The 12,967-nt window shown below is 39.1% G+C and overlaps 1 protein-coding gene across 1 annotated transcript in view; it reads left to right on the forward strand.

Annotated features, from left to right (window-relative positions):
* PTPN4 (protein tyrosine phosphatase non-receptor type 4) overlaps positions 1–12,967 on the forward strand; it is a 210,422-nt gene that overhangs the window by 25,839 nt on the left and 171,616 nt on the right. Inside the window, exon 2 of the mRNA XM_049773139.1 lies at positions 12,730–12,884. Coding sequence (XP_049629096.1) covers positions 12,747–12,884 — 138 coding nt within the window. The 5' untranslated portion in view covers positions 12,730–12,746. The remainder of the gene's footprint in view (positions 1–12,729; positions 12,885–12,967) is intronic.

Genomic DNA, 12,967 nt, shown 5'->3' on the forward strand with positions numbered 1-12,967 from the left:
TCATGCAAGTCAAACAACCTACCTGCTGCAGTACTATTTCTCCAGCTCCTGATACTTTTTTCTTAAATTATACTCAGATCTTTATCGAAAAGTCCAATTTTGCCCGCTTAGCAATTCTCACCAATTTAGGGAGTAAAATCTAAGTGCTGCCTTAAGCAGCAGCCAGTGTTATTGTAGGTACTTGTTTTGCCTTCTTGGTTTGTTTTGCCTTTTTCCTTTGTGTTGAGAGCAGTGTAATTGATTGATAAGAAAGGACAGACAACTTACATTTTGTATGAAGTACTTTTAAAACTTTCCTATTAGTTGTATCATAGGCCTTCTATTTTATGGGCAGATATATATATATATGTATTTGTGTGTGTGTGTGTGTGCGTGGTTTTTGGGTCATACCCGGCTCAGGGGTTATTCCTGGCTCCAGGCTCAGAAATTGCTCCTGGCAGGCACGGGAGACCATATGGGACGCCGGGATTCGAACCGATGTCCTCCTGCATGAAAGGCAAATGCCTTACCTCCATGCTATCTCTCTGGCCCCATGGGCAGATATTTTTACCTGCTGTATTTTCTCACACCTCCACTTATATAGCAGGGAGTGCCCTGAAGGAAGGAAGATTGTATGAAACCACTGTCAATTTTTTGATGAACTTAACTAGTTGGTTTTCATATGCCTTTAGGCAGATTGCCTGTAGCAGAATCACTTAAGATACCAGAGTATTAGTTTCCATGTTCTCATCTCAGACTTAAACATCCTAAAGAAAAGGGTGAAAGTATTGGAGAGGTGGTTGCATAGAAAATATGCTAAAATGTTGCCATGGTGATTTAGTTACTGAAGCACATTGAAGTTTGGTATGATAGTAAACTAAATTGAGAAAATTAGACACGATGAAGATAGCTAGACAAGGCACTTCAAAAATACTAGGAACCTGGGGCTGGAACGCTAACACAACAATAGGGCGTTTGCCTTGCACACAGCTGATCCAGGACGAATCTTGGTTTGATCCCCAGAATCCCATACAGTCCCCTGGGCCAGGGGCGATTTCTGAGTGCATAGCCAGGAGTAACCCCTGAGTGTCACAGGTTGTGGCCCCAAAAGCAAACAAACAAACAAACAAAACAAAACCAGGGCCCGATAGTTAGCATGGAGGTAGGGAATTTGCCTTGCATGCAGAAGGACAGTGATTTGAATCCCAGCATCCCATGTGGTCCCCCGAGCCTGCCAGGAGCAATTTCTGAGCATGGAGCCAGGAGTAACCCTGAGCGCTGCCGGGTGTGACCCAAAAAACCCAAAACCAAAACAAAACAAAAAACTAGGAACCACTCCTTGTGCTGCTTCAGTACTTAGTACCACTAGGACAACATCCAAGTAGAATTTGAAAGGGGTATTTATTGTTTTGTATAAGAGAAACTGTAAAACACCTGTGGTCAGTGAAGTGACCCAAAAGAACTTTTTTAGGTATTTGAGTAACATTCCCATTTTACTTTGATGAACCTTTCGAGTTTGCTGGAGTCACTTTTAATTATTAGTTAAATTTATATAATCTTTTTGTTGGGGCTGGAGTGATAGTACAGTGGTAGGCGTTTAACTTGCATGCAGCCAACCTGGAACCAATTCTGTTCTATCCCTGGCATCCCATATGGTCCCCTGAGCCTGCCAGGAGAGATTTCTGAGTGCAGAGACAGGAGTAACCCCTGAGTGCCGCCAAGTGTGGACCAAAAAAATTATATAACCTTTTAGTTAATGGTTAATTAGAGCTTTTACTTTTATAGAAACATGAATTTTAAGAGCTTTCTATTTTTAGAGGAGGGGGCCCCACACCCAGCAGTGCTTAGGACTTGACTTCTGACTCTGTACTCCTGGATTATTCTCAAAGAGGCTGTACTGGTATAGGTTGCTTGTGAGGTAAGTACCTTAACCCCTGTTTTGTCTTTTTAACCTTGAGAGTCTTCATGATTATAAAGATGTCTTAAAATATGTTTTGGTATATTGACAAGTCACCATCAGTACAACAAAAATATTAAATACAAAATTGAGGTCACGGGAACCACCATCTTCCAGGTTTTTTCTAGTAAATTACAGTCATAATCAACACATAAGGAAAGAGGAGGGGCATCTGCTATGTGTTTTCTAGACCCTTTAGAAAACATGGAGTTGTTCCTTTGGCCACATACATGGGGATTTACAAGAAAGGTGATATTGTAGACATAAAGGAAATGGGCATCTTTCAAAAAGGAATGCCCACAAATGTTATCATGGAAAAATTGGAAGTGTACAATGTTACCCAGCATGCTGTTGGCATTGTTATAAAAAACAAGTAAAGGGCAAGATTCTTTTTTTTTTTTTTGGTTTTTCAGGTCACACCCATTTAATGCTCAGGGGTTACTCCTGGCTAAGTGCTCAGAAATTGCCCCTGGCTTGAGGGGACCATATGGGACGCCGGGGAATGGAACCATGGTCCTTCCTTGGCTAGCGCTTGCAAGGCAGACACCTTACATCTAGCGCCACCTTGCCGGCCCCAAGGGCAAGATTCTTGCCAAGAGAATTGATGTTCGTATTGAGCATAGTAAGCACTCTAAAAGGAGACAGCTTCCTGAAGCGGCTGAAGAAAAATGATCAGAAAAAGAAGGATGCCAAAGAGAAAGGGACTTGGGTTCAATTGAAGCACCATCCTGCTCAACCCAGAGAAACACACTTTGTGAGAAACAATGGAAAGGAGCCTGATCTTCTGGAACCCATTCCTTATGAATTCATGGCATGAGAGGTGCTTTTTTTTTTTTTTTTTTAAATAAAAGATCTCTGAATTATAAAAAAAAAAACAAAAAAAACAAAAAAACAAAATTGAGGTCACTTGATAGAAAGCAGCTATTTGTCATTCTAGAATCAATTTACTTCATTTTTTTAGAGGACCAGTGAGGTACTTGGCACTGTACATGTCAGTGCGGTAACAGAAGGAAAGGTATGGTCAGGAAATTAAACTTCTTTTCTTTGGAGGAACTTCTGTTATAAGTCTAGAGTTATTCTTGAGTTATTTGCCAGTCGCCTTGGCAGATTTGTCCAGCAACCAGATCAGTGGCATCTAGCAGCTGCAATCAACAAACCACGTCCAGTCCTTAGAGTGACCATCTGCCATGCCCCAACCAGCAAATATGAATGATGCAGAAGCAGCTAGCCCTTGAGTATTGGGGTGGGAATAGTCATCTGACCCTGCCTACTAGGTGAGGGAAGCCTTGACCTAGGAGTTATATAATTCAAAACAGGACTGAGACTTTCCCTCGACCACTCCAGCAGACACCTAGCAGCTTTGATCAACAGACTGCCACCAGTTGTCACAGGCTACTAGATTTCCAACGAGTGCTATGTCAGGAGCAGGACAAAAACATCTGTCCTATAAACCCATTATAGAATATAGTGCCTCTTTGCACCAGTGTAAGAAAATCTAAACAGTGAGTAACAACAGCCTGGGTTGGATTGCTTCGACAAATAATGAAGAGAACAACAATTACCTGATCCATTTACAGAGCTCCCTGGCAGTGAAAGAGCACAGTGAGTTAAAGAATCTGCAAATATACATGAGGGGAAAGCAGCACAGAACCCTACTGTGCTTAGTGATTGAAAATAGTAACCTGGAAGATGCAGCAGTACTAAATACATGTATATCCTCTCAGAAATAACTTCAGAGATCTTCATGGATCTCAAAGAAATGGTTCAGTCGAGAAAACACAAGGAGGATGGGGTTCAGAGCGATAGCAAGGCGTTTATCTTCCATGGGGCTAATCAGATTTATCCCTGGTATCTCAAATGGTCTCCCACAGCTGCCAGGTATAATTTCTGAGGGCCGAACTAGGAGTAACCCTTGAATACTGCCAGGTGTGGCCCCAGAACAAAGGAAAACACAAATATGAGAAAAATAGCATCAGATATAATAGGACTAAAGAATCTGGTGAAAAGAAAAACTACAGCAGTTGAAGACAAAATCAGTGAGCTCCAGTATGATATAAAGAAAACCTCTAGAAGAGCAAGGGTCTCAAACTCGAGGCCTGCGGGCCGTTTGCGGCCCTCCTTACAACATTTTGCGGCTCTGCCCTTGGCAGGGGTCTCAAACTCAATTTACCTGGGGGCTGCAGGAGGCAAAGTCGGGTGATCCTTGAGTGCAAAGTCAGTAGTAAGCCTTGAACATTGGGGGGTGTGACCCAAACAACTAAAACAAAACAAAACAAAAAAAGATTCCTCTAGGGTAGGGCTACAAAATGTTTTACGGAGGGCTGCAGCAGGCCACAAGTTTGAGACCCCTGCCCTAGAGGAATCTTTTTGTTTTGTTTTAGTTGTTTGGGTCACACCCCCCAATGTTCAAGGCTTAGTATTGGCTTTGCACTCAAGGATCACCCCGACTTTGCCTCCTGTGGCCCCCAGGTAAATTGAGTTTGAGACCCCTGCGTCTAGAGTGAGAGGTGAAAAAGTCTTTAATAAACAGCAGACCAGGGGCCCGGAGAGATAGCACAGCGGCGTTTGCCTTGCAAGCAGCCAATCCAGGACCAAAGGTGGTTGGTTCGAATCCTGGTGTTCCATATGGTCCCCTGTGCCTGCCAGGAGCTATTTCTGAGCAGACAGCCAGGAGTTGCTCCTGAGCATTGCCGGGTGTGGCCCAAAAACCAAAAAAAAAAAAAAAACAAAAACAAAAACAAAAATCAGCAGACCAGAATTTTGGGACAAATTCAAGAGAAAAAAACACAAAGTGAGGCCAAAGGCCAAGCTCAAGGACACCAGTCTCAATCAAACAGGAGACCTGTGTTGCCTGGCTCAGCCGCTGCTAACTCATAAGAACATACAGGACCCAACATACTCAGAGGAGCTTATCACAGCTTACATGGTTGCAAGATAATATCCCAATCATATAAACTCCTCTAATACCTCTCTGACAGTGGGGAAGACTGATAGAAACTACAAAATGAACCATGGAAAAGCAGTGCAAAAACCCCACCACTTCTTGTGTTTGAGGACTCCAATCCTGCAGACCCTAATTTTATTAAACCCTATATAACATCTCTGAAATAGAGTTCAGAATGGAAATGCTTAACATGTTCAATGAACTCAAAGAACCAATGGATTGTATTGCCTGTTAAACAGGAAAATATGAGCACAATTCAAGTAGAAATATTAGAACTGAAAAACTTGGTAGGTGAAATGAAAAATTCATTGGAGAGCCTTACCAGAGTAACAGCTGAAGACTGGTCAGTGAATTCAAAGATGAAGTGCAGAAACTTCTAAACAACAGAAGATAGAAAAAAAAATCCTCAATGTAAATGGAAAGATGATAATAGATCTTTGGTATAAGTTCAGCAGAAACAACGTAAGAATCACTGGGGTCCCAGAGAACCAGGAAGAAAACTCCTTCGAAAAAGCAACAGTTAAAGACATCATTGCTGAGAAATTTCTAGAGCTGAAGAACAGAAGCACCCACATCCTGGATGCCCAAAGAATACCACTTAACACAAAGAAAAACACACCAAGGAACATTCTAGTCACAATGATGAAAACAGTATATAAAATGAGCCAAAAACAGATATGAGGAAGGAAATAATAAAACAGAAATTAATGAACTGGAACCCAAGAACAATCAAAAATATATGTGAAAGCAAAAGTTGGTTCTTTGAATAAATAAACAACATCAATAAATCATTAGCAAGACACAATCCTAATAAATCAGAAATGAAAGAGAGAGTACCTTGAGAATCTTTATGCTACAAAATGAGAGAGCCTATGAGAAATGGATAAATTGTTGGACTTCTATAACCTCCCAAGGTTGAACCAAGATGATTTGAAATACCTGAATAGACCTATCACAATCAAGGGAATTGAAATGGTAATCAAAAGTCTTCCCCAAAAGCCTGAGTCCAGTTGGGTTCTCTAAATGAATTCTTTCAGTTCTTTAAAGAGGACCTGCTGCCAATTTTTTCCTGAGCTCTTCTAAGAAAGTGACGAAACAAACACTTCCAGTTTCTATGAAACTAACAACATCCTGATACAAAAGCAGATAGACACCACAAAAGAGAGAGGATTACAGGTTGATACTTTGATAAATAAACTCATAAATTTCCTCAACCAAGTACTAGCAAGAAAATCCTACAATTTATCAAAAAGATTATACACCATGATCACATAGAATTAATCCCAAGAATGCAATATGTGATTAATCAACATTAGGTACCACATCCATACAAGAAGAAATAAAATTCTTATCATCATAGCAATAGATGGAAGGAAAGCGTTTGACTAAAACTAGTACCTGTTCTTAAACTCACAACAAGATGGAATTTAAGGAACTTTCTTCGGTGTAGTAGAAGTTGTTTACCATAAGCCCACAGAAAACATCATACTCTGGTGCCAGAGAGATAGCACAGCGATACGGCGTTTGCCTTGCACTCAGCCGACCCAGGATGGATGGTGGTTCAAATCCCAGCATCCTATATGGTTCCCCATGCCTGCCAGGAGCGATTTCTAAACACAGAGCCTGGAGTAACCCCTGAGTGCTGCCGGGTGGACCCAAAAAACAAACAAAAACAAAAACAAACAAAAGAAAACATCATACTCAATGGAGAAAAACTAAAAGCATTCCTCTAAGATTTAGCACAAGACAAAATTGCCAGTCTCACCACTTCTATTCAATATACTACTGAAAGTTTTTCCATAGCAGTTAGGCAAGAAAATATCTAGGACATTCACATGGGAAAGGATGAAGTTAAGTTCTCACTGCTTGCATATGACAGGATATTATATTTAGAAAATATTAAAGACTACAATAAAGTTCTAGAAATCAAATTTGTATAGCAAAGAGGCATGATACAAAATAATTTCACAAAATTGTGTTTTCTATATACAAATAAAAAGAAGGAGATACTAAAAAATAATCCCATTCACAATTAGTCCTCAGAAAAATCATATATCTTAAAATCAATTTAAAGAGATCAAAGACCAGGGCTGGATCAAGGGTATATAGGTGCTTTCTTTGCACTCAATTGACATGTTGATTTATCCTTGCATCCTATATTGTATTTGAGTCCATAAGGAGTGATTACTGAGTGTAGAACCAATAATAACCTCTGAATATCCCCAGGTTTGACTCAAAACATACACAAAAACTAAAGAAGTAGGTAACCTATACAAAGAAAACTACAAAACATTACTTCAAGAAATAGAAGAAGATACCAAGAAATTAAAGCACACCCCCTGCTCATGAATTGGGAGGGTTAATATATTAAAATAGCAGTATTTCAAAGCATGGCATCTTTAATAAGGATACCCATGCCATATATCAAAGACTGTTGAAATTCATAGAACAGTAAACCTCCACAAGTAATTAAAGCTGTCTTTGATAATAAGATGAGAGGCATTATATTTCCCAACTTCAAACTGTACTATAAAGTGGTGGTAATAAAAACAGCATGGTACTGGAATAAAGCAGACCCTCAGATCAGTGGAATAGACTTGAATATTATAAGACAAATCCTCAGGTATATGATCAATTAATCTTTGGTAGATGAGCAAAAAATATGAAGTGGCACAAGGAAGGCTTCTTCAATAAATAGTTTTGGGAATACTGGTCATCTACATGCAGAAAAAATTAATTCTACCTCTTATTAATATTGCTCACAAACGTCAAATTAGAGTGTATTAATGGTTTTGATATTATACCTGAAACTATAAGGTACATAAAGGAAAATGTAGTAGAACTCACCATGACATTGAAGCTAAAGGCATCATGAAGAATGAAAAACCTTTGACTGTGTGATTGGAAGCAAAGATAAACAAATGGAACTACATTAAAATAAAATGCTTTTGCACCACTAAGGAAACAGTGACCAGGATGTAAAACTGCCCATGAATTGGGAGAAACTGTTCACCTAATACCCATTTGATAGTGTGGTTAATATCTCAGATATATAAGACATTCAATATAAGACTTGATTCACTAAGATACATAGAGGACAACAGGTAGGACACCCCATGACATAGATTCTAGATATGTTGTGCTATTGCTCTGCCGCCCCCCCCCCAAGCTAGGTAAATCTTTAAGGAGCCAGCACCTTAGGCCCAGCAAGTGAAAATAAAGATATATAGATTGGACTATGTTAATATAAGCTTCTGCACCACAAGCAAATGAAGAACAGAATACAATGGTATTAATCTCACCATCTAATAAAGGATTTGTAGTCAAGATATATAAAGCAGTGGTAGAACTTCATGAGAAAACAATCAATCTCATCAAAATGGGGAGAGGAGATGAACAGAAGAAACTTCTTCAAATAATAAAGGGACTCCTATTAAGTTCCAAAAGCAAATTATGGTTGCTGAATCTCTCCAGGTAGTCTGGTCTGGGTTGATATCTCTTGAGCCTTCTCAGAATGGATGGGGCAGATTTTCCTTTCTGTCTGAAGCCACAGCTGCCAGCTTCCACACTCAATACCATCCAGAAGAAACAGACCAGTTTGCCGCTGAATTCAAATAATACGAGCAGCTAAACCTTTTCTGGTCTAGACTATGGACTGAAAACCATGGGGTATTCTTGAAATATGAACAACTTGGTAAATCATGGTTATAATGAATAATTTAAAAATATTCATTGCATTTTCATGGCTACCATATTCCTTAAGCTTTGTGGGGTTGCTCTCCCCTTGTGACTTGTGTATTGCAGGTATTTCTCCTGTGGCTGAGTTAGAGTTAGGATGTCTTTATTCTCACGAATAGTGAGAGGGGCTATATTCATCTTGGGTTTCTTGACCTTTGGGCAAAAGGGCCTCCTGAGTCACAAACAGCTCTAATACCATTCTGCCTTAGTTTCTTTGAACTGTGTCTAGGCTCTGCCAGTCTTTATGGTATATTTGTATAATTGAATTTTACAACACAAATTACTTTATTATAAAGTTATCTTACATGTTGTCAATACTTTATTTTTGTTTTTGTTTTTTTGGGTCACAGCCGGCAGCGCTCAGGGGTTACTCCTGGCTCTATGCCCAGAAATCGCTCCTGGCAGGCTTGGGGGACCATATGGGATGCCAGGATTCGAACCACCATCCTTCTGCATGCAAGGCAAACAAACGCCTTACCTCCATGCTATTTCTCAGGCCCCCCATTGTTCAATACTTTATTTAATTTTTTGTATCAGTGATTTGAGGTTGAGAAGAGTATTATAACAATAACAAAGAGTTTCTGTTATGTTAAATAGTTATTTGTAACTAAATTCATATAAATATTACCACTTTTAATCTATGAACATAAATACTAGAAGAGTGAGAATTGGAGAGATCCTACATTCTTTACAATTGCTTGTTATAATCTTACTGTTAATATATTTGTTAGTTACATTTATGCTATCAAATATAAAAAACAAATGTTAGTTATAGATGTGTTATTAAAATGTTAGTTGTATCATGTTAGAATAGCCAAGTTTTAGTATGCTTTGGTTAAAATTATGAACTACCAAAAAAAGTAGTAGTACATCTATTCAGATGAAAACCAAATACATGGGCTGTTGTTCAGGATAGATTTATCTAAGTATGTTACCCAAGAGTTGATTTGGCTTATAGTAGTCTCAAAATTTGTAACTCAATTCCAAAGAACAATATTTATATTTATATCAAAACTAAGTATTGGGGCCGGATAGATAGCATGGATATAAGGCATTTGCCTTGCATGCAAAAGGATGGTGGTTCGAATCCCAGCATCCCATATGGTCCCCCGAGCCTGCCAGGAGTGATTTCTGAGCGTAGAGCCAGGAGGAACCCCTGAACACTGGGGTTCTGGGTGTGAACCCCCCCAAAAAAACAAACTACTGAGTATTTTGTTTTTGCTATGTATGTAAGAAAAGAGAAGGAAAAATGAAAAACATTTGTTTAGTATTTTCTAATTATTAGGTTAATTTGCTAATGATTGGGTTAATTATAATTGGTTTTAAAAATAATTTGCTGATCGTTTACTTTGTACCTGTGTTCAAAATAAAACTATAATAGTTAAAGCACAGCAATCTCATTAACATCTCCATAGTTAACAAGTATAGAGCTGCCTGAGGAATTGTAAACTAGGTTGTGCTATGTATTTATACATAAATTAAGAGATTTAAAAATAGAAGTTTCTCCTTCCTTGCCTTTTAATGACTTTGTGAAATTTTATTGGGTCTTTGTGAATGTCCTAGGTGTAGTTGGTGATTATCCTTTTGTTGCTTCCAGTGACTTCCAGAAAGTATCTGGTGATCTGTCATGCAGGGACGTAGGGTGCTAGGGGTCTAGCCCGGGTTGGCTGCATGCAAGGCATACATCTTCACTCCTATATTGTCTCTTACTTAAGCTGGCTCCCTGGGAGTTTCTTCTAGTATAAGCAATAACTTCCTGTATATATTTGCCTCTTACTCTAATAATGGGGTCAACAGTTTTCTGTGTTCTTCCTTATTGCGTTGAGATGAATTGGTTATTTTCCAGTTTGCTCTGCTTTTGTTAGGAGCAGGTTGTTCTTGATATGGCCAAATGATGTTTTTTATTCAGTGAATCTTTACTTGGCAAGCCTTCCTGTCAACATGTTTCTTTTGTAATTGTTTTGTTATTGTTTTTGTGCATAGCTAATGCTAATTTTTAGTTGTAGCTTTAATACCATGGATTTAAATTGCTATTTATTTTTTACTCATCAGATTTCTTATTTTTCATAGCATAAAAATCATATATAGACACTCTGTTTCTAATTTAGTTTGTCTTTATGAATGTAGGCGTAAAAATTTCAATCTTTGCTACCTTGAATGTCTGAATGTTTCTTATTTTATTCTCCCAATTTAATATTAACTTGGAGTATATAATTCTATGCTTCAGATAATTTTATTTTCTAATTTTGAAGGTGCTTCTTTATTGTCCTTTTGATAGGATGATGATATGATAGTTGTTCTTTCATATTTTCCCCTTCAGTTAAAAATCAGGAAACAAAAATTGGCAGCTTTCAATTTTTTTTGTTTTTTTTTCTTTCTTCCTTTTTGTTTTGTTTTGTTTTGGGCCATACCAGGTGACTCTCGGGTTATTCCTGGTTATGCACTCAGAAATCGCTTCTGGCTAGGGGAACCACACGGGATGCCGGGGATTGAACCCAGGTCTGTCCTGAGTCAGCCGTATGCAAGGCAAATGCCCTACCACTGTGCTATGTATGGCTCTGGCCCCTGTCGTTGTTTTTCTTATGAATAGTTTATTTAGAATTAGGCTGAATTTAAGGATAGTCAACATAAAAAGGTTTTCCAGTTTAGTTGCATGGATGTTGGGGTTCTTGCCATGGTATTTGTGACCAGGGGAAGAACCTAGGGCCCGTATATGCAAAGCATGTGCTCTAGCATGTGTTGAAAACTATCTCTTCAGTCATATGAAAGGTACTTTATAAAAAAGGTTAGCTCATAACTCTCCCCAGTCTTAAAATTTGGGGATTTATCAAGCCTGTCCCCAGAATCCTAGGGGCCACTCCAAATCAGTCCTGGCAATTCTTGGCCACTGGTGCCAACAGTTTAAAGTGAGAGCCCAACGATGTGTTGTGAGGAGTCTAGTGCTTGATATTAGTTTTCCATCCTCATATTGCTTGGGGACCTCTCATACTACAATGCTTGGTGAAGCATGTGGTGGCAGGGATTAAATCAGGTTGGTTGAATGTAAGTCATACTCATTAATTCCTGTACTTTTTTTGAGCCTTCCCCAACCTTTAATTCTAGTGAAGGACTTTTCAAACTTAATCTCTACAGTGCATTTTTTGACACCTGAATCCTGAGTAATATTCATATTTCTGAGGAAGAATATTAATATTCTCCTTTATTCTATCTACTTCTAAATTTGTTTTTTGTTTTTGGGACACACCCATTTGACGCTCAAGGGTTACTCCTGGCTATGTGCTCAGAAATCGCTCCTGGCATGGGGGGACCATATGGAATGCTGTGGGATCGAACTGCCGTTTGTCCTACGCGCTTGCAAGGCAGACAGACACCTTACCTCTAGTGCCACCTCTCCGGCCCCTACTTCTAAATTTTTATGTTTTGAATTACATCATGATTTTCTGAACAATTAGTGTATTGTCCTCAACAGATTAATTAACAATAAAGCTTTTCTAGGCAGTTTAAATTTTAGTTTTTTGGGGTTTTTTGGGGGGAGTGGGGAAGGGAAGCATACCCAGCAGTGCTCAGAGCTGACTCCTGGCTCTGTCCTCAAGGAGTACTCCTGGTGGGGATCTGGGGACCATATGAGGTGCTATGGATCCAAACTGGGTCACCATGTGCATGGCAAGCTTCCTACCCACTTTATAGCTCTGGCTCCCTGTAATTTTAATTTAGGTGGTGGTGATGAATTATTTATATACTTTACACCTATAATTCTTACCTTGCTATTTGAAAGTTTATAATTACTTTCTTTTCTTTTTTTTTTTTTTTTTTTTGGGCCACACCTGGCGGTGCTCAGGGGTTACTCCTGGCTATTTGCTCAGAAATAGTTCCTGGCAGGCACGGGGGACCATATGGGACACCAGGATTCGAACTAACCACCTTAGGCCCTGGATCGACTGCTTGCAAGGCAAACACCGCTGTGCTATCTCTCCGGGCCCTATAATTACTTTCTTAAGTTGGAAAATATATGCAAAACGTTTACATTTTAAACTACGTTGTGTCTTCAGCTATCTTTTTTTTTTTTTTTTACCTTAGTGTTGTTTATAGTTTTTTTTTTTTCCCAATATAGACCTGGTGTGGACAGTAATGACCTCACGTTTTCGGTTGCCTGCTGGCAGAACTTACAATGTACGAGCATCAGAGTTGGCCCGAGACAGACAGCATACAGAGGTGGTTTGCAACATCCTTCTTCTGGATAACACTGTACAAGCTTTCAAAGTTAATGTAAGTTAATTATGCTTTCAGAAATCTCTACTTAGGATGGGCATAGTGGGGAGGGGACCTTGAGACATTGGTGGAGGGAAATG

Source organism: Suncus etruscus, chromosome 5 (genome assembly GCF_024139225.1).
Source record: "Suncus etruscus isolate mSunEtr1 chromosome 5, mSunEtr1.pri.cur, whole genome shotgun sequence".
In the NCBI taxonomy this organism is placed as follows: Eukaryota; Metazoa; Chordata; class Mammalia; order Eulipotyphla; family Soricidae; genus Suncus; species Suncus etruscus.